This window comes from Punica granatum, chromosome 7 (assembly GCF_007655135.1).
Source record: "Punica granatum isolate Tunisia-2019 chromosome 7, ASM765513v2, whole genome shotgun sequence".
Classification (NCBI taxonomy): domain Eukaryota; kingdom Viridiplantae; phylum Streptophyta; class Magnoliopsida; order Myrtales; family Lythraceae; genus Punica; species Punica granatum.
Window position 1 is genome coordinate 17,554,001 of NC_045133.1, and position 25,887 is coordinate 17,579,887.

General features: G+C 37.2%; 4 protein-coding genes and 1 long non-coding RNA gene across 10 annotated transcripts; 2 read left to right on the forward strand and 3 right to left on the reverse strand.

Moving 5' to 3' along the window:
• Positions 1–623: 623 nt before the first annotated feature.
• On the reverse strand, positions 624–4,211 carry LOC116213752 (B-box zinc finger protein 25-like). Of its 2 annotated transcripts, XM_031548802.1 has the most exons (4): positions 3,550–4,211; positions 2,009–2,308; positions 1,022–1,322; positions 624–768 (listed from the first exon to the last, which is right to left on the reverse strand). In XM_031548802.1, exons 1-3 carry the CDS (start codon positions 3,733–3,735, stop codon positions 1,062–1,064), a joined length of 747 nt encoding a protein of 248 aa, XP_031404662.1. In that variant the 5' UTR covers positions 3,736–4,211; the 3' UTR covers positions 624–768; positions 1,022–1,061. The 2 variants fall into 2 exon arrangements, with proteins under 2 accessions (XP_031404662.1, XP_031404661.1); XM_031548801.1 differs by having other exon boundaries at positions 645–1,322; positions 3,550–4,209.
• Positions 4,212–10,327: 6,116 nt separating this feature from the next.
• LOC116214739 lies at positions 10,328–11,004 on the reverse strand. Its single transcript, XM_031550180.1, has one exon. The coding sequence runs from the start codon at positions 10,939–10,941 to the stop codon at positions 10,516–10,518; it is 426 nt and encodes a 141-aa protein (XP_031406040.1). The 5' UTR covers positions 10,942–11,004; the 3' UTR covers positions 10,328–10,515.
• A 1,892-nt stretch (positions 11,005–12,896) lies between these two features.
• LOC116214242 (RHOMBOID-like protein 13) lies at positions 12,897–16,437 on the forward strand. The gene is made up of 2 exons (XM_031549618.1): positions 12,897–15,570; positions 16,045–16,437. Exon 1 carries the CDS (start codon positions 13,701–13,703, stop codon positions 14,514–14,516), a length of 816 nt encoding a protein of 271 aa, XP_031405478.1. The 5' UTR covers positions 12,897–13,700; the 3' UTR covers positions 14,517–15,570; positions 16,045–16,437.
• An 821-nt stretch (positions 16,438–17,258) lies between these two features.
• LOC116214243 lies at positions 17,259–18,559 on the forward strand. 2 transcript variants are annotated; one of them, XR_004158257.1, is made up of 2 exons: positions 17,259–17,699; positions 18,165–18,559. It is a non-coding gene; the product is annotated as an uncharacterized LOC116214243 (long non-coding RNA). The 2 variants fall into 2 exon arrangements; XR_004158256.1 differs by having other exon boundaries at positions 17,262–17,696.
• Positions 18,560–21,973: 3,414 nt separating this feature from the next.
• On the reverse strand, positions 21,974–25,466 carry LOC116214950 (protein ENHANCED DISEASE RESISTANCE 2-like). 4 transcript variants are annotated; one of them, XM_031550481.1, is made up of 4 exons: positions 25,262–25,461; positions 24,600–24,720; positions 22,702–23,659; positions 21,974–22,329 (listed from the first exon to the last, which is right to left on the reverse strand). In XM_031550481.1, coding segments are annotated over exons 2-4 (993 nt in total). In that variant the 5' UTR covers positions 24,634–24,720; positions 25,262–25,461; the 3' UTR covers positions 21,974–22,328. The 4 variants fall into 4 exon arrangements, with proteins under 4 accessions (XP_031406341.1, XP_031406339.1, XP_031406338.1 ...); XM_031550479.1 differs by lacking the exon at positions 21,974–22,329 and having other exon boundaries at positions 22,698–23,659; positions 24,600–24,695; positions 25,262–25,466; XM_031550478.1 differs by lacking the exon at positions 21,974–22,329 and having other exon boundaries at positions 22,698–23,659; positions 25,262–25,466.
• Between the last annotated feature and the right edge of the window lie 421 nt (positions 25,467–25,887).

Sequence of the window (25,887 nt, forward strand, 5' to 3'; positions counted from 1 at the left end):
GATTGCCTCACCTCGCGTCTATCATCGTGTTCCTGAAAACTCCTCTCTTATCGTTGGATGTTCGGGATTCGCTCAACAGGCCGTGTAAGTGTTCCCATATGAGAGTATTATTTTGTATGGGTTCCAGGATAACTTAAACTTTGAACTTCTCCGAAGAAGTCAATTCTCTTTAAGTACCAAACTTATTGGATTTTTCTACTGCCTTTCGACGACGACTGAACTGTATAACGAAATAGAAAATCTAATAGTTATAAAGAGGCACGGATAATTTAACTGGTTTTGATATTGGCACTGATAATTTGCATATGTTTGAAGTTTCACGAGAAATTGTTCAACGGTTAATTCTCCCAATGACATGTTAAACGATCAATAAAGTTCTTTCTTTATATAAACTCACGGCTAAATATCTGCATGCTGTCAATCTCAAGCATCTAAGACTTTAATTTTAAAGTCTTCACCTGAAAATCCCTTTGATTGAAATGCAGGAAGGCACCTACCAACATTTCAAAATTAATAAATCGAACAGTTTGTTCGGCTTCGATATATGTACTGTTTAGTTATACATGGGTCTATGGGCTCGACCGGGTTTCATATGCCAACCAGGTTTGTATAAAGAAGTAATATTGATGTGGTAAGAAAAATAATTGCTCAACAAAAAACTAGCTTCATACATAGTTGCAGATTCGATCCTTACCGAATTCCCCAAACAGGTAGCAGTTTAGTGTCCTGTCCACCGGTCTGACCAGCCGGCTTGATCCAGTTTCCAAACTACGTGAGAAAGCAGGTATTACAACCGTCTACATACTTTATGTGTCGGAACACGTTCTTTGGGATACAATGCTCAATCAGGAAGGACACATAATATCTTCCAATATTATACGAGTACCGATTATATCTATGTATAAATTCTGCTAATAATATCGACCTCACTAAGCGTATGAAATCATCAGTAGATCATATATATATAGATATATATTATCGTAATTAAGCTAGCTAGCCAGATAAACTACCAAATCTGTACCTCTCCACCAATGCGAGATAGAGTAAGGGAACATAGGTTTTCAATCCAAGCCGAGGTCGGGGACAGTGAAGTGCTCATCATCATCATCATCATCTTCTGCAATGTCAATCCTCGGCTTCTTCTGTGCAGAGACGGTGAATTTGTTGGTCCGGCAGTTAGGGGCAGGAAAGCTGCTCGGCTGTGAAACTGGGAGCTGAGGAACCTCAGCTGCAGTAAGGGTTTCCTGATGATGAGTGCTCTGTTCTCCGAAGAGCCCCACGTCAGCTAGCCACTCTAGCTCTCCGAACCCAAGCTGATCCTTCTGCAGCATTCAAGAAAATCAAACACAGTTAGCATAACCATGTTTTCATATGATGGAGAATCTGTTCTAAGTTGTAAGGGGATGTTCGAAATACTAAGGCAATACGTAATTTCACAAGTTCATAAGTTCATATTCAAAATCTAAATAGAAACAAGGAAAAGTTTGATTTAAATCGGCTGACTCTATTCATCTGACATTCGGTTATAAAACACAGATGCAAATTGCCCATCCAATATATAATAAAAGACGATTTCTCTGCGTGTTCAAAAATCTGTAGTAAGTGCCAGTTTTCGGTAAACTACTAAATGCTTATGGTATGCTGAAGAGCATCCAACTTGTTATAGAAACTGTGTTTCCGGTACCAAATCAATCGTAATTGCAAGTGAAGATATTGCTTTGTTTGATTCCAGAAACTATCTTTTTCCTTCTTCATCTTAAAAGATAAACAGCAGAAATGCATAGGATTGCCTTAACAAGAGATTGAATCTATGAAGCTCTTCTAGAGGAAATGCAGATGTTCGTATCCCGTATTTTTTTCGGTTCCAGAGAATGACCAGAGCATAAGTTCTCGAATTATAGCCCTAAAACAAGTGTATGGCACCCAGAAAAGAACAGAATAAAAGTGTGCGTCAATATAAGTTGGTGCCCGTTTATGTGGATATGCATCGATGGGTTTGTCATCTAACCTTCTCAGAGGACTCGAGCTCTGATAACTGCAACAGTTCATCGACGCTCCATCCTGTTGACAGAGAAGCCTGTTGTGGTTTTGGGGTTTTCATCGGGTTTTGTGGGGTATTCTGGCTTGGTGGCTCGAAGGGACCCTTCTGGCTGCCACTTGTGCACTTGGAGCTTAAAGCCACCCGGATTCCAGTGGCAAGAAACCTCTGGTGGTTGGCCGAAAGGCTATGAGCCGAATGAATCGATTCATCACAGTCTTGACAGAAGAGTGCTCTATCCTCTACGCAGAAAATGAGAGCTGCCTTCTCCTGTACAACAAAATTTCTGCAAGTCAGGACTTAACTACCAGAGCGGACGATTGTATCCTGGAGAAGTATGCTGCTAAAGCACCTTCCCGATTTGCAAGTTTCAAAAACATGCAAACTATAAGGAAAAACTGAAAACAAAGAGACTGAAGATCACTGCTTTGAGGTATATCCATATTCAATATAGATTCACACTATGCCGATCCAGTGTTCATGTCTTTGTTTCGGAAAAAATTCTTAATCACACATGTCAAAGCATGCATGTTAACTATTCGGCGCAACAGGTAGGACACAACACCATAGCCTGTGAGTTAGCTCTGTTCCAGAGCCCACCCATGGGGCTGAGATACAGGCACTGTTACAGCAAGAGGTTCCGACTGATGGCAACTTCTCTCTTAACCTGGATAATGTGGAATACTAGCCAGCAGAACTAGGCTAACATGATTGTTGCTATCCCACAATAGGGAAATTCATTGGCTCATCTGTGAAGCCGATCGGTGAGCACCATTTTAGATGAGGAGCCATGCTTTTACAGGTCATGATAGACTGGGAACAAGCTTGTGAGGACTCTGGGAGCGTACTATTTCTGGAGGCTGCCAACGATGCCGGAGGCCCAAAAGTGCGAAGACCACGGGATTTAAAAGGGGAGACTGGTATAACCCGAAGTCAGACATAATTTATGCTAATTGTAAGGTCTAATACTTCTTCAAGACTTCAACTATCACTGAACTGCTCTGCGAGTACGATCGGCACGGTGGTGTTTACAGATGCGACACCGCAGCTAAAGTCATACCCCATATTATGGTCCGTTGCTACTAATGAAGCAGCATCACCAGAGAATCATCTGCTGGACCCATGACCGACGGCCTAGAAGAGAACAATACGAGCACCCAAAAGGAGATAATTTTTACTCAATTTGACTTCACATCAACCTCGTAACAAGCTATAATGCCGAATTGGCCTAGCACTTTTAGGCGATGGATTTGTGGTTTTATTAAGTAACAAATAACTATACTGCGTCATATTTAACAAGATTAATCTTTCAAATTAAACAGTTGTGTCGCTCAAAATTTCAAAATTTCATATTTAACAGCCTTACCTTATTTCATCAACTGTAGCTCTACATCAAAGGTGGAAAAGGCCAAAAGCAACCAAAGAAAACACTAAACCAAATTTATTACTGTCATCATCCAAGACACAGTGAAATTCAGGCGACCGAGCAGGAGACGTGGAGTAATATTTACTTGGCAGATATCACAGCGGGGGAGCTTGTAATTGGAGAGGCACTGAAGGAGGAGGCGCTGGTGCTTGCTCGCGAGCTTGTTGGCGGTGTGGACTTCGAAGTCGCACTTGGAGCAGAGAGCCGCCTCGTCGGCGCAGCATATCACCGTCGCCGGAGCCCTCTCGCACACATCGCACTGTATCTTCATCCCCCCCCACCACCACTTTCCTCTATCTCAGTCACTCCGGTAACAACCACCCCTCAACAAACTCCCTTTGGTTTCTTTCCCTTCTTCCTAGTTGTCCCTGCAAAGTGAGCAGAGAGCCCAGAAACAAGAATGATGGGATGGGACTAGGAGGGTAAGAGGAAAAGGAAATGAGAGGCAGTGTGGTTTCTGGGTTTTTGTAGGATTTGGAAATGGAAAACTATGGCACAGAAAATCAAGAAACGTGGGTGTGAGGAGGACACAGACAGACAAGACAGACAGACAGACAGTGAGGGACACGAAGAAGCTAAAAGTGAATGGTCAGAGATGGAGCAAATGAAGATAAGAGCTGCTCCCTGCTGGAGGAAAGATCCTGCGGGATCAAAATCAAGGCATCTGATGGAGCCAACTGGGGCACCGTGGGGGATCCTCACCATCACCTCACCTATATTATGTCATGTTGCAAGTTTTCAGTCCGGATACTTTAGGAGACGTGAAAAAAAGTATTGTGTGTAACGGATAGGAACGAGGTGCTATAGTTCTGTGGTCCGTGTCATTAGGCCGTCCGATCAGTCCGCCATATTTAAAGAGAATTTTAAGGGGAAAAGATGGTCCACGAGACGGACCATCCAAGACCACAGGAAAACCTTGTACGTGTTATTCTCTTTGCTGCATATTTGCGATAACATAGTGCATAAAAAAGTGCTGGTATTATATATATATATATATATAAGAAAAATGAGATACACATACTACCGTCTCATTTCCTCTTGACTTGTGAAAAGTAAGTACAGCAAACATGTGAATAAATTGTGTGATGATTAAACTTTATTAATTCTTTTCGGTCACGTTATATATATTTTATAGAAAATTCCATTTCTATTAGAAAGTATGGTTGCAAATCATGCCACACAGGTGCAGTTCAATCAATATAGTTTCAAAAATTATAAGAAAATTTAGTTATATTTTGGGTACGCACTGAGATTAGTGGTGCTTGACGTGTATTGAAATTTATTGTGCGATAGGAAACGAAACTACTGAGACAAAACGTGAAAATGACAAGACAAGATGGGTCCTATGAAATCAATATAGTCCGAAGAAGAAATATATCTGCTGTATGATCAAGCAGGCTTGTCGAATTTATGTGGTCAAAAGCTAATAAGAAATCAGTCTTTGGATTGTGATTCTCAAATGATCTTGCCAGTTTCCCAGTCTACCGAAGAAAAGGAGAATATTCCTCCCTTTTTTTTCTCTGAAAGAAAAGAAAAATGAGAGCCGATGTGATGCAAGTCATAGCATTAAAATAAACTCCCCATCTCCTAAAACCTTTTCCTTCTCTTTTTTAATTAAATTAGACAACGCACCCGCACGTATCCTCGGGCTAGAGTTATTGAGCCGAACAATTTTCTTTTTTTAATATTTACTAAAAATGCTAATGTAAATTATGATCCGTTAATATCGTGAATGATGAAACACTTGTAAGTAGTACGTACACATGCTTGCTTACAATATGATGTGGTTACTTTCCCAATCCAGTATTTGCAATCAGCGCATCTGCCCCTCTATGAAAGAGAAACAATAGTAAATCAATGGAATCCAAACAAAAAAAAAAGCAGTATAATTCAATAAAAAATTGGTCTTTGTCCTTAAATTTATCTCCTCAACAACCCTTTCGCCTGGAAGAAACAAGCTCATCTACAGAGAGCTATTTTTCTAAAATAATTCAATATAGCTTTCATCTTTACATGTTCCATGAGTGCAGGTGTTTCGGTTTCAAAAAGTGATGTGGTATTGCGATACTATGCCATTTGTAAAATTACTATTAGCGGTCATACGAATAGTCACACAAGGAAAACTCTCTTCTGTCCTACGTGACATTGCAAGGTGAGTCGTATCGACTTTTAATATATTATATAGATATAGATATAGATTTTCCGTTGGGTCTAAAAATAATTTAGACCATCTTCCATTCAAAAACTCAATCTAATAAATTTAGCTCACAATCTCTTATAAATCCATAACGATGTACGATAACAAGTCAATATCGCCCCAATTGCCGTGCTCCTGAATTGATTTCTCAATATCACCCCCATCGGTTTCCGTAACACTGCCTGTAAAATCATTTTCAGAAGTCCTTGTGAATCGAATTCGTCCACATTTGGATCGAATTATATCCCCATGTCAGTGCAGTTTCGTTCTAAGCCGACGGGCTACTGATAATGTTGTGGTCCTTAGAGAAAATCTTCATTCTACGAAGAAGAAAAGTGGCAATTCTGGGATCATGGTGATCAAAATCGATCTGGAGAAAGCTTATGACCGGCTTGAATGGCCCTTTCATCCGGGAAGCGCTCACCCACTTTCAGTTCCCCTGACTCTTGGATCAAAATCATCATGAACTGTGTCTCATCTCCCGTGACTCTATTCTTCTTGACGGTGGACAAGTCGCGCCATTATCGCCTACTAAAGGCATCAGACAAGGGGACCAGATTTCACCATCTTGTTCATCCTCTGTATGGAATTTCTAAGTGCCCTCATTAACGAGGGCACAGGGTCGGGGCAATGGAAAGGTGTTAAAGCATCAAGATCTGATATGGCCCCATTATTTCCCGTCCTTTCTTCACTGACGATCTCCTGCTCTTCGCTAACACAGATTCCAATACTTTTGCGTGCATTCTCGAGACCCTTGACAAATTTTGCTACTAGTCTGGACAGAAAATCAATCTTGCCAAGTCCAGGATCTCGGTGGCCTGGAAATTCTCTTAGAAGGGTGATTTTAACCTCAACTCAGCTTATGACATTGCTATGGGTTGGGACCCAACTCGTACTCACAATCACGAGCGGGAGTGGATTTGAAAAACTCATGGCCTCCATAAAATCCAAACCTTCCTGTGCCAGTGCGAACACAATAAGTTAGCCATGGCTGACACTCTCTCCAAACGTGGTCTTTCATTAAATCCTCTGTGTAAACAGTGTCAGCTTGAACCGGAAACTATCCTTCACATCCTTCGTGATTGTTCCAAGACAAGAACATTTTGGAACAATCTGGGATGTTCTCGTACTAAGCATGCCACCTTCAGTATCCCTTCTACTTCTTGGCTTCATGTGAATTGTCAAGCTAACGAAAACTCATACTCTGTCTATTCTATGTTCCATTATTTTTCCTTTTGCTGTTTGGCATTTATGGTTGAATAGAAACTCCATGTTGTTCAGAGGTCATCCTCTTCACAAGGACCTCGATTCATGCTTGAAAGAGCAGCTGAGTTCTTCTCGAGCAAATCTCTCTGTGGTAGGAAAGTTCGAACTGAATTTATTGTAGCCTGATCGCCTCCGAGACCGGGATGGTTTAAACTTAACACTGATGGTTTGCCTATTAGCGATCCCGGTAAGGCAGGTGCAAGAGGTGTCATTCAGGATTCAAATGGCAGGTGGTGAAGAGGATTTTCCAGAAACTTGAAGTAGCCTCGAGTGCCAATGCTGAACTGTGGGCACTCTGAGATGGACTTCGACTAGCTCTTGACTTGGGGATCGAAAATCTTCAAGTCGAGCTAGACACAGAAACTGTTTATGACATGGTGTGGGTGACGTTGCAGTTAACATTTTTCTTAACTCGGTTGTCATTGATTGCAGGCTCTTGAGCAGTAGATTCAATCAGTTGGAAGCAAGACATATTTATCGGGAGGCTAACTTTTGTGCGGATGCTTTAGCTAGGATTGGGACTGCATTACACGAACATTCTGTCCGGTTTATGGAACCTCCTGTTGCTATTAACAACATTTTGTATGATGATTGTAGGGACTACCCGTATTCGTATGTCAAGCCTTTGGGCTAACTTGAACTCTGTTATGTAATTTACTTTTAATGAAAGAAACGCCCACTTTATCCAAAAAAAAAAAAACGACTTAACGTTTTCTTCTTCTCAGAGGCACTGTCAAGAGCCAATGAGCCTAACCTGTATTCAGCTATGGGAAGAGCAACACCTTCAGCCAAGAAAAATGGGAAGAGCAACATGAGTAGTGTAATCCTGGGCTTTAGTTTGTGCTGCATTGAGCGTGGTTCATCTGTAGGCACCCTTTGATGCCACCGAATTGTCTCACAATGTTATGAATCGAGCTCACGTGCTGCTTTAATAGGTGAACAGCCCAATCCTTGGAACATATACTCTACAACCCTAGGTGGCGAAGAGCTGACATCGAGGTGCCAAACCTTTCCATCGATGTGAACTCTTGGGGAAGATCAACATGTTATCCCTAGAGTAACTTTTATCCGTTAAGCGACTGTCGAATCACTAAAGGCGGGAAGATTTGAACTTCTGATATCCCATTTGAAGGGGCATAACCTTACTACTTCAATCACAACCTCGGGTGATCAGAATATTTTTCAGCTGAGATACCACCTAGTATTGCCTTTCTTCATGAATATTAGGCCCATCATCTTCAGAAAACCGTGATGGTTTTGATGTTAAACTGCAAAACTATTCCTCTTTTTTTTTTTCCCACTAGTGGATGCTCATCTCGCCTTTAAAATAGATGGACATCCAAGTCACTGAAAATCCACACTAATTGCATATGCCTTTAGTAGACACTTGCACATAATATATATATATATATAGAAAAAGTTCGCATGCTGTAGCAGGAGTAATGTTATATAAGTTTCAAAATTACTGCAATTTTGTTAAATTTTTTTATATCTTCTTATTTAGGAGATATGATCTTCACTAATTTTCGATATTTCTTAATAAATTTGAGAATTACACCATAATATTTGAGAATAATAATTTTAAATTAATTAAATATTTATAAAAAAATGGTTATAAACTAAAAGTTAAATAATGACACAGCAATACCGAGATACAAACTTAAGGAAAACACAAACATAGGGAGCATTTATGTTAGTTCTTATCGTGTTTGGATAAAACTAAGGATTTGTTTGACAAAATGTTACAGTCTTATGTCATGTCTAATTTCACATGTACTTAAGTAACTTTAGCTTAATTTATTGAAGGAATTTTCTTTTCATTTTAGCAACCTATTTTTTTCATTTAGCAAATTCACAATTTCATGTTACATTCTCTTGATGATTATTCGAGCAACAATCGTAAAAAGAATGATTTGATAATAAAAAAAGATAATAAAATAACCATGTAAAGATTATTTGGTTAATTTTTTTTTTTAAAAAAGGGGTTGATTCCTTGAAATGCCATCTAATGCTTGAGTACTAAGTTAAGGAGGAGAAAGTCTTGTATATAATAGAGGTATTACGTGGCAATATTACCAGAGCCAATAAGGGTCTATCATTTTGATTTTTAGTATGTAAACAAAAATAAGAAAAATTCATTATTGACAAAAATAATTTATTATTGCCAAAAGTAATATTTTCTATATATCTCGTGACATAATCCTACGTGATAAATCTGTTACACACAAGACCTTCTCATTAAGTAGAGTGTCGACCTCAAAAAATTTCCTTTTAAGCAAGTTCCTTTTTTTCTTTTAGTGTGAAGCAAAAGGAGAAGAATTTTAAAAAAACTTTTTTGTAACAATGCTTCATGGAGTGACACGTGATTAAAAGAACTTGGAACTCTCCGTTAGCTTAATATATAAATATATGTAAATTAAGTTAATTAACTCAGAACTCTGCTTTAGATATGCGATACATAGGTCTAAAGCCTTTAAACAACAATTTTTAGATTTTATTCATTAATATTAATGTCACATATACATTTAAGGATATAGTAATGTTTTCAAAAAATCTTTCAGTAATTAATGAGAATATAAATGCGTATTACGTGTTTGATTTAGAAAACATATCTAATAATATATATGATAGTTCTATATAAAACGATTCCTTGTAGAAGATTGTGAAATTTTGAAAACTAAAAATATAATATAATCCGAATAAAATTAAGCAAATAATACATATTCTTTTATAAGTACTATATGATCCTTCAAGAAATAAAAATAAAAATAAAATATTATTTTTTGGAAAATTTATAGTGAAAAATACTACTTCAAGTGTCTGTATTATTGAAAGTATGATAATGTTATTGATATAAATATAATATGATTTTATTGATATGAATATGATATAAACGCAGAAAGAATGAGAACTTGACCCCCATAAAGGCCCTACAATGTAATCTATATGTTTATTATATAAACCGTACCATCTTACCATTTGTTTTTCTGTTTTAATAATTAAGAAATGAGTTTGAAGTTTTAAATACTTTAATAGAAATGACCTTAAAATGACACATGACTAAATGAGAGTTCTTCTTGAGAGTTAAAGGGGAACTCTCATTTAGCTTAATGGCAATTTCTTGGGTTCCGTGACTGAATTTTCAGTCATGATCAAGTACAAAATCAAAATTCTTGTACAAAAACTATTTGTACAAATACCAAAACTCTTTTATTGCAAGAGTAAGGGTTTTGTACTTAGACTGTGACTGAAAATTCAGTCACGGAACTTGAAAATATATGGAACGTATATAGATTGATATAGATGGATATATAGATATAGATAGATATATTGATAAAGATATATAGATATAAATATATATGTACATACATAAATATATGTATATATATATATTTTGCTCAACCGATAGATAGATAGATAGATAGAAAGATGTAGATATATGGGTACACATATATATGACAAGGAACTACATTGACAGTATTTGTAAATCCACAAAACACACAAATACACTGGAGATATAGCCATGCTGACTTCCATGCTGTTATTTACAAATCTTCATGGAGACAATATATGTATCACATATGTTGATCAGTGGCTCAGCTTTTCGACTTTCCTAAATGACGGGACAAAGCATTTCACGCAAATATGAACCATCGAGGGAAAGATGAGCTTCACCCGGAAAACCCTGATCACAAATCTTCTTTTGGACAACTCTTGACGAACCTCCAGCACAACACCCATGGCGGCCTTGTTCATGCCCTTCACGGACCTCTTCAGCTTCCCTGCAAACCTGGTTCGATCTTCCGAGAAGTGGTAGCTGCTCAGAAATGCTCGCCTGGCATGCCAATACTCTTGTCCTCGAGGCAGCTGATCAATCCAATAGTCGTTGTCGTTACGTGTGTCGCTGAACTCGTTATCCTCATTTTCTTCAGACAGCTGAATGAATATACCATCATCTTGCCGAGAATCTATCCAGTTCGACATGGCGATGGGGCAGACCTTTGTGTTCCTCATGGCTATCTACACTCTATGTTACGTTTCCATGCGTGTTAACGCTATATTTCCCTAGGGAATGGAATGTGAAGTTCTATATATATGTATTTATAGGCAATATAATATCAAATTTAACAGGATTTTGCAGTAATTGATTGGGCTCAATCAGTTGTTAAACCACGAGGGAAACTGTGTTTGAGGAGTTGGTGACTTCGGTTGCACCCAAAAAGGCGCCGTAGATTAATTTTGATGCTTTCCCTATCAGCAAGTAATATGAATGACGTAGCTTTGACATAATAAATTTAGTAATTCTCAAGGAAATGTTGCATACAGAAGAAAATATTCAATTTCGGCCACGAAAGATCAGTTTGTCAATAATTTGATACTTCAATGAATTTTGCTAACAATTTAGTCCTCAAAAGATTAATTGACCAACAATTTGGTCCTCGAAAGTTTAATTTTGCTAACAATTTGGTCTCTCAATAAATTTTGCCAACAATTTGATCCTTGAAAAATTAGTTGGCCAACAATTTGGTTCTCGAAAGACCGTTTCGGCAGATAATTTAGTCCTGACGTTAACTGACCATCGACGCCATGACGACAATTCCTTAGGTAACGACAATTGAAAAATTATTTTTTTAGTCCCCACACATGATATGACATCGTTGAGACTAAATTGTTGGGAAAATTAATCTTTCGAAGACCAAATTGTTGACTAACTAATCTTTCGAGAACCAAATTATTGACAAAATTCATTGATGGCAAAATTAATCTTTCGAGAACCAAATTGTTGACTAACTAATCTTTGGAGGACTAAATTATTAACAAAATTCATTGAATGACCAAATGATTGGCAAACTAATCTTTCGAGAATCAAATTAAATGTTTTCTCTTCACACAGTGAGTAAAAGATATTGCTTGTCTTGTTAGAAATTATTTATATTAATAAGGATGACCAAACGTAATTAATCTCATAAGGGAGACAAAAGTTACATGAATGTCAGTTTCATGCCTATTTCACATAGTGTCTGCTATTAGAAACATCCTTTAACTTGTAGTCATCAGAAATGATAAGTTTATTCTTATTTTTTAAATAAGAAATTTATTATTTAATAAAAATATTCAAAATAATAAGTTTATTACAAAATAATGATTCAACTCATTTATTTTCATTAGTGATTTACTATTTTCACATATAATGAGTTTTATGTTAAATAATAAGACTCTTATTATTTAAAAAAGAATTCCACTGACAATGATCCAGCACGCGGTGACGTAATGCTCTTTAATTGGACTCTGTAGTTTGCTCCTTTTAAGGAGTCTCCCAATGAAAGTTAATTCCATGGATTAAACTTCACTTCGGAGACTCTCTAAAGGAGTAAATTGCAGAGACTAATTGAAGAGTGCTAGGTCACAGTGTATAAGATGTTTGATGCTGAACTTCCTTACCAATTAATAAAAATATTATTATATGATAAGAAATTTTTGGTTTGAAAAGCAATATTTATTTAAAGACGTCAAGATAATTCTACTTTCATATCTCAATGCTATTCTTGGACATGAATCAAACAACTAATTGTAAAATTGCAATGGGAACATTAATTCCTATCCTACCTCTCATACTATATTTTGTTGTGTCTTACCTACCGAACGCAAGACAAATGGCTTCGGGATATTTGAGATTCATGGCACTTTAAGGGCATCCTATGTCTCGACAGATTGACGAGGTCAATGAGATGTTATCTGCGATGGACGGTTGTATGAATTGAAGAATTGACTCATGAGTTATTGAAGGAAAGGAGCTGAAAGCAAGCCATGGCGGGGCAGTTTTGGTACGTAAACCTCAGGGGCCAGGCCGGATCAAACACAAAGTTTCATGGTACAAATAGATATTTACATAACTTAAGGGTTCTTATTGGAAATGAGGTAAATTTTGTGGTGCAAATTCTCATAAGTCGCCAAAGAACGCGATCCCAATCATCATCATCCTCTACTGATAGTCTGAAGCACGCAAAGGTCCCTCCGAGCATCGACGACGTAGCCAAGGAAGGTCCCAGAAAATCTTAGAACCGACGAGGAAACCATAGAAAGACAGAAACCCATAAATCTGTTCCTGTCAAAGGTCAGAAAGTGCTCCCCCTCCTCCTCCGTAACCCTCTGATTCATCCAAGGTTTTGCCGTGTAAACACCCATTGGAATCAGTTTCCATCCATCCGTATTTTGGGCAGTCCTCTGAGAAGTGAAGTGCCGAGTGGCTGATCCTCCGCAGCGCCCAATTGGATTTTTCGCTTTCTGGGTAATGGTTATGTCAGCAGTTGAATCGTCGATGGTAGGTTTCTGATCTGGGGTTTCTTGAGTTGAGGTAGTGGTCAAGTTGGTGAAGAATATCGAAGGAAAGTTTTGATTTTTCCCGGCTTCCGACCGGCTATATGGTGTAGGTTTCTTGTTCATTGGAGGTTGGCACTGAAGCAGATCTGGTGACTTTCGATCAGCTCTGCAATTGCCCGGTGAATGATAACTGTGCTGTCCTTGTTCAATTGTTTGTGATTAGTCGGCCAAAGGAAACAGTCTTGGTCCTTTCCGATACGTTAGCTATAGCTTAGGAGGCCTCCGTTTTCCATCCTTGAAGTAGTGGTAGTCCTGTTGCTATTCGCGCCATCTGTATCTTCGATGATCTGTAATTGATCGAAATATCTCTCCCTATGTGGGGGCATCTTATTTGATGTACTCATTCTGGCATCTCAAGAGTTGGGCATAGGAATCAAGTGGGGTTTGTCTAGATGGGCAAGCCATTGTTCTTCGAGATCTTGGAGAAACCGGCAACAAGCTGTATCATAGCAATTTGTTCTGCAATATGGTTCTACATTCAGAAGAAGAACATTGGGTATTCCCAAGTCGGGTTAAGCTATGAGACTGCTGCTGATGGCCACTTCTGGAGGATTATAACTTCGGCCTTCTCGCACATAAGTATTCTTCACCTGGTTTTCAATATGAGTGCACTCTGGAGCCTTGGTGTGGTTGAACAGTCCGGGCACTTGGGCCTTGGAGTTGCGTATTACTTGCAGTACACTCTCGTGCTGGTCCTATTGTCAGGCTTACTGGTTTTAGGAATGTACCATGTCCTCATACAACGGTTCAAGATCGAGTACTTTCGTCGGGTAACAGCTGTTGGTTACTCGTGTGTTGTCTTTGGGTGGATGACAATCCTTTCCGTCAAGCAGCCCTCTTCAAAGTTGGACCTTTTTGGAGTCCTGTCACTCCCCATCAGTTTTGCTCCATTCGAGTCCCTCATCTTCACCTCGATCATCGTCCCGCAGGCGAGCTTCTTGGGACATCTATCGGGGATCATTGTGGGATATTCCATCGCATGGGGCCTGATCCATGGGATGAACAACTACTGGGCTATCTCGATGTTGTGTTGGACTGGAGTTGTCTTCATTTCAAGCTTGAAGCGATCTGGTGCTTGGGATCTCAGCTTTCTTGAGATCGAGCCCGTGACTGATCCTTCTTTGCCTTCTGTAAGGATCATTGGGTCAGGGACTGGGAGGACCCTGCAAATGAGCACAATTCCTCTTGGAGGTGTCGAGCTCGTTTGATTTTCGATCGGTTTGTTGTTAGTTAAAAAATGCGAGGGTTGTTACCTCTCAATTTTTGCCATAGTGATGGTGATAGCAAATTATTGTTTTTTTCCACTCTTACACGATACTGGCTCAAGGAGCTCTAATGCCTTACAATATTGCTAGTTCATGTTGAGCATATTGGCATTTGAAGTTTAATTGATAATTCATTATCCATCTCCTTTAAGCTTTTATCAAATTCTATCCGAATTTCCACTCTTTCATATGAATCGTCATATGGAGCTCTAATGGCTTTCTATATTGCCACTGCATATTGTTTCTTGTCTTTGCATTTGATTTTGTTTGATAATTTGTGATCTATCTCGTTTGAACTATATAATGACATTTTTCATATCTTTTTGTATTGTAAGTCTAGCTTTTGATGCATTCTGTGTCTTGACCTAGTCATTTATTAATTGGAGACTTCTCTATGGAGGAATAAAAGAGGGTTGATTGGATTGAAATATAAAAGATCCAACTTCATAAAGTGATTCGGTTCCAGGACGACTTCTTTATTTCCAGGTGCCAAGCATGGCCAATATGCTATATAATTTGGAGAAGTGCTTCAAATGAACCTGTGTGTCTCGGTATTAAAGTGGTGAAAGGTTGAGTTCTGTCTTCTCTTATTATGATTGAACTTTATGATTTTGCTGTTGGAATATTTCAGATGTCATCCTGTGATGATTTTCAACTCTGCTATGGTTCAAAATAGGTAAGCAACGATGAATCTTATGTTTGCATTCAACTTCATCTTGAAGTGTCTGCTATTTGCTAGCTTGTCAGGCAGGTTTTGCCCTCGTTTGAGCTGCAAGGTGCTCATTGTTGATTTTGACTTGGGTTGGTATTGTGCATTCTGATTGAAAATGGTAACAAGTTAAGCCTGAATTTACGGTCATTGTGGATGAGTGGCAACTGATTTTGGCTTTATTTTTCTTGCTCGATTTCAGGCCATTGATCTTTTTCGCGAACCCGAGATTGGTCAGTAAAGACATTCTCCCTCTGAGGATGTTACGAGATTGAATTCAGTAATCAGGTGAATTATTGGAGTGTTTTGTTAGAGCTCTATAATGAGTGAATTTGATATCTTTGGGATAAGAGTTTCGCAGTTTATAAATACAAGCGTCGTCCCACGGGAAAATTTTCACTAGTCTAAGAAGGTTTATTAGAATCAAACTAATTACATCGGCAGGCGCTCATGGGATCAAGATGACTGGAATTGCCTGTTATAGAACAAGTTGGGATCAAGATGACTGGAATTGCCTGTTGTAGAACTCGTTGTGTTAAAAAATGATGTCCCTCTATGGGCGTTTGGTACGTGAGACTTATTCTCAAGAATGTTAATTTATTTTCACAAGGGCCGCCAGATTTTCACGTCTGGTTGGGCCACTTTACTTTAGCCATAGTAATTCACATTGTCGCACAAGTGAGTATGTGGATTCCCGCCAAGGTGGTAATCTTTTATTCTTCAAATTCCAAAGTCGCCCTTCCTCTTCCACATACTTTTCAGGCACATCTGCCGCCCCCTTTCCTCATCAGCCTTCGCCTTCGCCACCGACCTCGAAGCCACAAAGAAGCCAGAGCGGGCTCAATCGGTCAAAGCAGAGAGGGCACGATCGAGCCTCCTGTTGTTTCAATCGAAGCCACCAAGGGTTCGATTTGAGCCCTCTTTGTGCTTTTGTGGCTCCGACGAAGGTTCATGGGGGTGACTATGGAGGTCGCTGCCACTTCTTTCGAGTTCAGGTGAGGCCAATGTTCCTTTTTTTTTTTTTTTTTCTCTTTTTCTGGAAGAAGAAATATGGGAAGGATTGTCAAGGGAGGGTTATTTTAGGAATTTCATCTTTCTTAATTCATTGTAAATTTAAATATTGGAAAAAAGACATTACTTGTAATGTTACTCGAACGCATACCCATTGTTATCAGAGCCTGTTATCAAAACCGGATCGAACCGATGCGGTCTGACTTGGACCCGGATCATGACCGGTCCGATTCCACCTTCTAACCGAATATGCACAATTGAACCGAACCCACAAAATCGACCGGTTTGAATTTAAAAATTCACTAAACTGCCCGGTTCATGAGATTAATGATTGAACAAATATATAAAAAAAATTATTGATGATGAAAGGTTTTGAATCTCCAACCTCCCACTATGTGCACATCCACTAACCAGCTAGGCAATAGTTAGTTGTTTCTTTATTTCTTCCTCAATTACTTTTGTTCCCTAGATTCTATATATTGTTAATGAATTTAGATAGATATTATACATTTAATTATCATTAATACTATTTTAAATAATAAAATATTATGATTAATTAAATTTGCGGTCCGACCCATCGAACTTCCGATTGAACTCAAAAATTTATAAACTCATGCCATATCTAGTTCGACGTCTGGTCTAATTCTGATTACTCTATGCATACCAAACATATCAATATATATATATATATATATATATATATTCCAGGTAGGAATCTATGCGGCGGTAATGTACATTGCCGGGATCAGAATACTAGTAAAGCACTAAACATCACCCCAGTTAAAAGTTGTATCCCTATGATTAATTGGGATAAATTACATTAGGGTATAAAATATTTTACAAATATAACACTTTGTATAAAATAAAATAATTATTACAATCAAGTATAAAATGTTTTTATTTTATAATAATATTATACATTCCGTCAATTTAAATTAAATAGTGTTAAATTTTGGGGATGTATCTTGCTGTTGATGTAATGATTCGGCATTTTTAAATGATAAAAAATATTTTTTGGGAAATTTTTATAGTAAATTTTTAAACTAGCATATATATATAATAATATTACAAATTAAAAAGAAAAAAGAAAGAGAGAGACATCGCAGTTGAGAGATATCGACCAAAAATTTAAAAAAAAAATTAAAAAAAAAGGCAAGAGGGAGTAGTGTTGGAGAGAGAGGGAGAGCAGGCGGTCGGTGTCGATAGGCGGAGATGGTGGCGCTGTTGACGCAGAAGCAGTCGGGGCACTCCCAGCGGACAACGTTGGGCGGCGGCGGCCGGCGGTTTCGTAGGGATTGAGTGGAGCTCTCTGCTGCTGCTGCTGCTTCTTTCTCTTGTTCTTGGTTCTCGCAGGGATTCGGCGGAGATAGGTCTGAGTTGCGGGTGGAGCGCCCCCATCCCCGGTTGTCTCTGTACTCTCCATCTTTCCTAATTTCATTTTTCTTTTATATTTGTTTTAGTTTATTTCTAAAACAATTTTTATTTATAAATTGCCATAAGCTACGTGAGCAAAATGTCGTCGGTCACATATTGACGGTAAAAAGGTTTTGTACTCTATATGATTATTACAATCTTTTTATTTTGTATCAAACATTACATTTATAAAAGGTTTTTGTATCCCTATGTAATTTATCCTGATTAATTGTTTGGAGATCATTTTCTTTTCTCATTCAGTAGACAGGAAACAGTCTCCAAAGACATTATGTTGAGATCTCCATCGTAATCTGGTTGTGATTTACTATTTCATCCCGAACATTTTATACTCAAGCAACTTCCTTGCTGATTCCATCATGCTTGCAAATCGGGATGCTCTCCAACTTCCCAACTATACTGACCAGGGCCCTATCAATGTTACACCCTCTATTTTACAGTCCCCTCTACCTGGATGGTGGAAGATACACACTAATGCAAGTTGGAGAGGCTCCAATGCAACTGTCGCTAGGGTGGCCCAATCCTATAATGGAGAAATTCTTCGATCATGGTACTCCACAGTCTTGGCAGCAACCCCACTCCATGCAGAAGCACGAGTGATCCTTCTTGCTACCTCACTAGCTCTCAACTCCGACTGCTCGAAAATTTGGCTAGTTAGTGATTTTTAGTAGTAGTTAATGCTTTGAGTAGCCCGAGGAACGTCTTCTAGGAAATTAGGAATATCATCCTAGACATTTTGAAACTTTTCTCTTATTTCTCAAAGTGGCAATGTACTTGGATCTCCTACATTTTGAATCCATTTATGCCAATTTGGCAATACATCAAATTTTGTTTTCCTCTATATAGTTGAGGGCTATCCTCTGTAACATTGCTTTTTACTGATAAAGTTATGATGGTTACCCAGCAAAAAAGACTAGTCGGTGCCTTGTCCATGCATGGGATGAGTTATATATATATATACATACATACATATATACATACATACATATATATTTATATATTATGCTCACATTACACGATCACTATATTTCTTGTAGTTGCAAATCATTTGGATTCCATAAGTAGTACTCCATTTTAAAATTTGTACATTATGTGATGTCGATGACCTCAGGCTTACGACGACGTGTCGATGTCGAAAGCTTGACCTAGTCCCTCTCTCTACTTCGTCTCCCTATCCTCACCTCACGCCATAGCCATAATCCCCAATTCTGCTCATATTCATCAGATTGTTCAGCTAAAATCAACACTCTCGAGCCTCATGGCATTAAGATTACTGGAATTAATGGAGAAAAAAAAATGCTTGATTGCTTTCTCCTAATTCACTACAACAATACATGAAAATATATTCGCGTCCCTTGAAACAAGAAAAGTCAAATATACAAGAATTAATTGATCGATCAACAATCACTTGATCCGGTTGCCGGGCACTGCTGCGGATGTTTATTTAATGACATTGAAGCTCGAAGTGGAACCTTCTGAATCCTCGGGAAAACGATGCAATTCTCCTTTCGAGATCAAACGCAGGAATTCCAAGACATAGAGCAAAGGCTAAAGAAATAGTTCTCGTCCGAATTAATTGGGGACTAATGGGCCGAGTTCCAAAAGTTCGATAAAGTCGGAGACTTTTTTGATAAAATTAGATGACATGATAGATTTGAGACACAATTAAAAATTGATGATTTTATGGATCAAAAGAAAGAAAAATCATGATAAATATGGAAAATCGCCTAAAGTTCGGTGTAACTTACTCTTTTATTAGTGTAGTTTTAGAATACAAATTGTATTCGTCTTGAATACCCGGCTGTATACGTGAATTGAAAAATAAATCTTTTAACTATTTTGATGAAGAAAAATATTATAAATTCATGGATCTAAAAAATATGGCTCAATTAATTATTTTTTTCTTTTTCTTTTAACTTAGTGTATTTGACATGCTCATTAAAAACCTCTCAACTATATATATTCATAAATTCATAAATGTATTTACGTTTACGAGTATTTATCAACCATATATTATTACTATGTATATATAAAGCACAATCGAGCAATATATAGGATAACTATTTATCAAACAAAAATTTCTTAAAATAGACGACTGATATATTACATCGTGTGAAAAATATATTGCATATAATAATAGTAAGTCTATTTTAATAGGAAACTACATATTAAAATTATATCAATGAAACTTCTTAAAAATTTAAAAATTATAACATGCAAATATGGCAGCATGGGAGGGCTTAGAATTCCAATGATGTGGCATAGTGAGAAAGGCCGATTTTCCTTTTGATGAGGTGGTAGTGTAATATGTCGGCTCGAGGGTTTGTTGTTATATTGGGGGCATTTTGTTCGCTTGATCTCAGATTACATGGAATGTTAGATTGCAGGGAAGATAAATAAGCCCGAGAATGTCATATTACAAGGAATATGACATTACTGTGTTTGGTAAGTTATTACGTATTAAAGTATAAGGTAATTTGAGATTGTTACGTCTAGTATATTTAAATTGATTGGAAAGGAAAGTAATTTTACATTGAGCCCTTTATTTATATGGTTATTATGCCAAAAGTTTATTTTTATTATCATTTAAATTTTTTTAATATATTTATATTTGTTATATGTTTATAAAAAATATTTATTTAAATATTTATATAAAGATAAATATAAATATATAAATAAAATATATTTAATATATTTATATTTATAAAAAAAATATAAATATAAATACGGTATATAATATATAAATATATAAGAATGATTGTTGTAATCTCCAAATACCAACCTTGAGTTTGGTATTTCGAGATTACACCATTGTAAGCAAACAAAATTTATCCGGCTCCAAATTACATCCAAATGGTGTAATGAGGGTGTAATCTAGGTGGAAATTTGAAATTCCTGCCTTGATTACATTGAACCAAATGCCACCTAAACACTGTGAAGTTATCACTTTTAATTAATATAAGGGAGAGTAATTAAAAAAAATATTGGTTGAGTAGTAAGCAGCTTCAATCCTTATAAAAAAACAAAAATTCGAGCATCGAAAAGAACATTCATTGGGAGCAAAAATAACATTTAATGCTCGATCCAATAGAATTGCGAGAACAATATCTTTTACAATTTTATTCATCCAAAAATTTGTTTATCTTTTCTTAGTTTTTTAATAATTAATTTTTCTCTTATTTTATATGGTAGTTAATATAATATAAATATAAAAGAAAAAAAGTAATGGCCTCTTCCATAGGTGTTTTGTCTTATTAGAATATTCTATATTATAAAGGATGTGCTAATTGATTAACAAAGAGAAGGAAAAGGAAAAGCAAAAATTGTTGCATTTTATTATTTTATATTATTAATTATATAATTTAAACTTTAAAATAAAATAAATAAAAAAGTGAAGAAGGGAAGAAAAGGATGGGAATTCAAAAGTGACAAAATCATCGTAAATTACTCATGAGAATTTTCTTTCTTTTTTTACGTTATCACATTTTTCTCCCCAATATTGGTTAATTTGATAGATTGTCATTATTATTATGCTTTACGCGTATCATCTTAAGATCTTAAGAGAAAATTTGATTTAATTCATATGTTAAATATTCTTAATTTTGTTGTTGCTATAAATCTTTAACCGGTTTTGTATCTTATTTGATTAATATTTCTCATTCTCTTATTTTATTAATATTTTTTATTCTCTTTATATTTTTTGTCAAGAGAACAAGGGAGACTGAACAAATTTTTGTATAATTTCAAAGAAAAAAATTTTAAATTCTCAATCGATCGACAAAAAGAACTCTATTGGTAATTTAGACAGACAAGAAATTTATACTAGTGAACAATTGTGCGTTGCACGGGACGCTCACTAGTATATATTGATGTAGAGAGTTAAAAAGAAAAGAAAAGAAAAGAAAAAACTAAAGTTGTGATAATAAGAAAAAAAAAGAGTAGACTCTTTATCAAGATATTCGAAATGCTTCCGCTTTACTAATAGAGATAGGTGACATGATGCATATGAGAACAAGTGCACCATCTTCCTTTACCTCACTTTTTCCGACAAAAGAAAAAGGTAAAACCTTTCATTACCAAGGAGTTTGTGTATCAATAAGAAGTTACAGTTAGCAGCCGCTTGGACTTCGTCACATAGTTCCATAAAAAGAAATGGTGAATCGCGACAACATCCCAGATGAGGCTCGAATCAATTAGATTGACAAACAAGGAACGAAAACCATTCTACAGAATAAAATCAGACAGAAGAAAAGGAAAAAAAAAGTCGCTTCTGCACTTAAGCATCCAAGAGAATTCATTGTACTACAAGTCAATGGAAATGAATAATTCATATGCCCCTTCTAGCTTCATAGCTACGTTATCTTCATAAGCACAGTACCAATGAATAAGTACAGAGGTCAATATTGAATGGACGGCAGGAATGTGAAAAATCATCTACCCACGTTAACGTGCATATTATGTATATATGTATGTATAATTATCTAAATCGCAGTTAAATATCTGCAGCAATAGGAGAGGAAGCCAAGAACTGTCTTCAAGACTAGATGCTTCGATCCCTTTCAAGGAAACATAACCTTCGATCAGCACCCAATAAGAACTCGCAATCTGCAATAAACAAGAAACAGAAGTAATGGTGAGACACCTGCAATTTTGTATTGCAGATATGAGCAAGTGAAACAGGTATAGCTGCCCGAATAGAAAACCACCCTTTTAATGCATCGACCAAATTTTCAATTTTAGCTGTTAACGAATCTTTTCATGTGTGTTACTGATACACTTCATTGTGAAATAGGTATACGTTTTCTCAAAGGATATTATACTCTTATCCGACGGGCTGGTAAATTCTGCAAGTTCAGACTTACAAAGTACAGGAAAAAGCAATTGAAACCTCGAACTATAGTCAAGTCTAATTTTAAAGCTATGCCCTGAAGGTACTCGCAGTATTAAGCTTAAAATAGGAAGAGGTTAATAGGTTACCATTTTTCAGTCTTTTCACTGCCGCTGTCATGATCTGCAATGCCATTCACATGCCCAGGGCCTGAGCGGGACCCTTCTTGGGAATTATGACGTACAAGATGCGAAAATCCTTGCCCCAGCGACTTCCACCATCTCGTGGGTAGAGATGACTGCAGATTATCACTAGCTCCACTCTCATCGGTCAATGAAGATTCAATAGGCTTTGCTGAGGCAGGATTCAACTCAGAGAATCTCACAGCGCCCAAGATTTTCTCAGGGAGCTCTGACTCTGTTTGACTTTCTATGAGAAAAGCCAAGTCAACCGTCAACGTGGTGATGTATCCAAATGCTAAATGAACTATAGCACTTGCCATCATAGAAGATCCAATATCTATATCCACTTCCAAGAATTTATCTGCTTTGAAATATTTACAAGTAAGGGCCCGTCCTATGATACAAATTGCCTGCTCACCAACTGCCTTCTTAACTATCCATGGGCCCTTCACAATGTTGGCAATCAACTTGAGCCTCGAGTTTCTGAACCCATCATCACCTCGCAAGAACCGATCCATCAATGAACCGTCCAGAACTGGTTCATCAGACACAAAATAAGCCACAGCGCTGTAGTTATCCTTGCTTGGGACCTGCAAATTGAAAGCCCATACAAACGGTCTCTCACCCTCAGGGAACTCCCTCTCAATGGCCTTCCTCACACGACTATTGGGGTTATTTAGGACCTCTGAGATCTTTGTGGAGCTTTTGATCCAATCAAACCCAAGAGGTTTGAGGAGGCATTCACCAGCAGGAACTTTTACACGGGTTGAGAAATATTCCGGGCCTCGGACCATGAAGATGTCCCCAGGTGGGGACGCCCACCCTTTTGGGCAATTATCTGGGTCAAGATGTGGAACGGCCCCACCTGATTTAACTTTCTCGACCCATTCCTGATCATTTGCGCTATTGGCGTTGGCCATTAATGCTACAGAAGAAGAAAGAAAGAATAGTAGTAAACATTAGGCAAATAGCTCAGAGCATATGTAAAGTACAGAAAAAGCATTCGTCAACTCCGTCCAAGTAAATGTTTGAAGGTAGATAAGGGATGAAAGAAAAGCTAGAGAGGTGCACATCAATAAAACATAAGACAATTGACGCTTCTGAAGTGCAAGACAAAAAAAGAGGGCTAATTTTTAAATAACAAGGTCTTCCACGATTCCCAACAGACAAGGATATCCACTTGACTAACACATGCATAATCATCAGCAGCCATTAGCCACTCTGATTTTTCTCAGAGAGATAAGGAACAGTTTTCCACTGGACAGGTATGGATGAATAGCTCTTTGACTCGAATAGCTATTTTGGTATGAAGATGGAATTGACAAGCAAACGGAATGGAATGATAAGATAGTGTAATATTGTACCAACACATCCCATCATATCAAATGGGCCATTGGACTTGTAAAACAGAATTTAGGAGAAATTAATAGAACATGCTCCTTTACTCCATAGGTAACTGGTGCTGACATCATAATTCATCAATTATAATACTGCACCTCGTAAGACGAACTAGCTAGAACTCATCATAACTAAAATCAGCTAGCATATCGGTTTGAGACAGTTAAGTTCATGTCCGGATCCTACGAATGACAAAGCTTGGATACATTTGGATGAATTTTGTGATAGAGAATGTGAGGAGTCCACCCGCTCTTGAATACTACATAAGTATGCCCATAAAGATTAAGACAAGAAAATCTGCAGGAATACAATATCTAATAAATTGTAATTTGAGGACACATAGCAGAGAGGGACTGGTACAGGTTACAGATGGGTCTGGCTTGGTAAAATGCCTAATAGTCTATCCCGTAACCAAAATGAATTTAAAAGGCTTGACCTTCAGAAACTAATAAAGTACTGAACCCTACCATAGCTTGAAGGGCTAACGACAGGTAGTCCCATCAGAATATTTCCGGAGACTCATAAACATAATTTTGCCAGAGGAACTTCAGCTAGCACCAGCTCTGGAGGCATGAAAAATCAGCAGGACTACAGAAGGACAGGATAATACTTGATTAACCAAAACGGAGATGGAAGACCTAATACTAACTAACATTGACCAAATTGCAAAAATCAAGAGTAACTTCTACATATGCTTTAGTAAATCCATATGTAAAATTTTTTTCCATCATATCATAGGTAAGAGAAACACGAATTTAGCAGTAAATCTCAAATGGGTTTCAGAATTTTAAACAGAAAATGCAAAATCCACATCCACAGATGCGGAAACAGAACCTAAAACAGAACTGAACATCCCAAGAAAGGAAAAAAGGAAAAGCAATCAGCTAAGCCCCAACAAATTAGCTGATCACTTCTCCCTACCCGGTAGAACAAAATTTACCAGACACCAATAAGAACGCATAGCATCAGAATCTCCACAATCAAACGAATTATGCAAGAAAAGTGGAGAAATCAAGAAATAATGAGCCCTGAGACAAACCCATGTTTGAATATTTGTACGACATGAACGATTTCCGCAAGAACGCAAACATTTGAAAAAGAATACAAAAGGTAAAGATAAAAATCGAACCTTTGCCTGCGTAGACAATACTTCGGCAATTGGGTTTGTTGGAGAAAGAGGGAAGATCATGAGATTAGGGTATACTCATCGATTTCTCTCTGCGCGAAGCTTCTTTGAACGGAAGAAGAATCATCAGAGACGGCAGCAGCGCCTTTAGAATGGAAATGCACTTCTTTTGGTTGTCCCCTGTTTCCTTTTCTTTTCCTTTTTAATTTTTCATCTTTAATATTTTTTTCCCCTTTAAATCTAAATATCGAATCTTAAGCCGAAAGGGGCACAGTGCAGATTCGATTTTGGGACTGTATCATTCGTATTTCATTAGTTAAATTTTCTATTTTCTTGTATTAAATCACAACCTTCCTTATAACACCAAAAAAAAAAATCAAATCTTTATGATTTTTCTCAAAAAATGGTTTTGCTTATTTCAGAATTTATTCCAAGTTAAATTTTATATTTCCTTGTATTAAATCACAATCTTCCTTGTAACACAAAAAAGAAAAAGAAAATCAAATCTTTATGATTTTTCTCAAAAAATAGTTTTACTTATTTCAGAGTTTATTCCAAGTTACACAGCATATTAGGTAAATCAATTGATCCTAATCCATCGAGAAATATACGGATAGATACGTGTTAAG

Bases quoted from the DNA above. Each gene is read 5' to 3' on its own strand.
- LOC116214739 (XM_031550180.1), bottom strand. From the start codon at position 10,941: ATGAGGAACACAAAGGTCTGCCCCATCGCCATGTCGAACTGGATAGAT.
- LOC116214242 (XM_031549618.1), top strand. From the start codon at position 13,701: ATGGGCAAGCCATTGTTCTTCGAGATCTTGGAGAAACCGGCAACAAGC.
- LOC116214950 (XM_031550479.1), bottom strand. From the start codon at position 24,633: ATGGGACTACCTGTCGTTAGCCCTTCAAGCTATG. The intron at 23,660-24,599 runs GTAGGGTTCAGT...CTTCTTCTGTAG, and splicing joins CGTTAGCCCTTCAAGCTATG to CATTAATGGCCAACGCCAAT.
- LOC116213752 (XM_031548802.1), bottom strand. From the start codon at position 3,735: ATGAAGATACAGTGCGATGTGTGCGAGAGGGCTCCGGCGACGGTGATA. The intron at 2,309-3,549 runs GTAAATATTACT...TTTGTTGTACAG, and splicing joins CCCGCTGTGATATCTGCCAA to GAGAAGGCAGCTCTCATTTT. The intron at 1,323-2,008 runs GTTAGATGACAA...TGAATGCTGCAG, and splicing joins AGCTCGAGTCCTCTGAGAAG to AAGGATCAGCTTGGGTTCGG.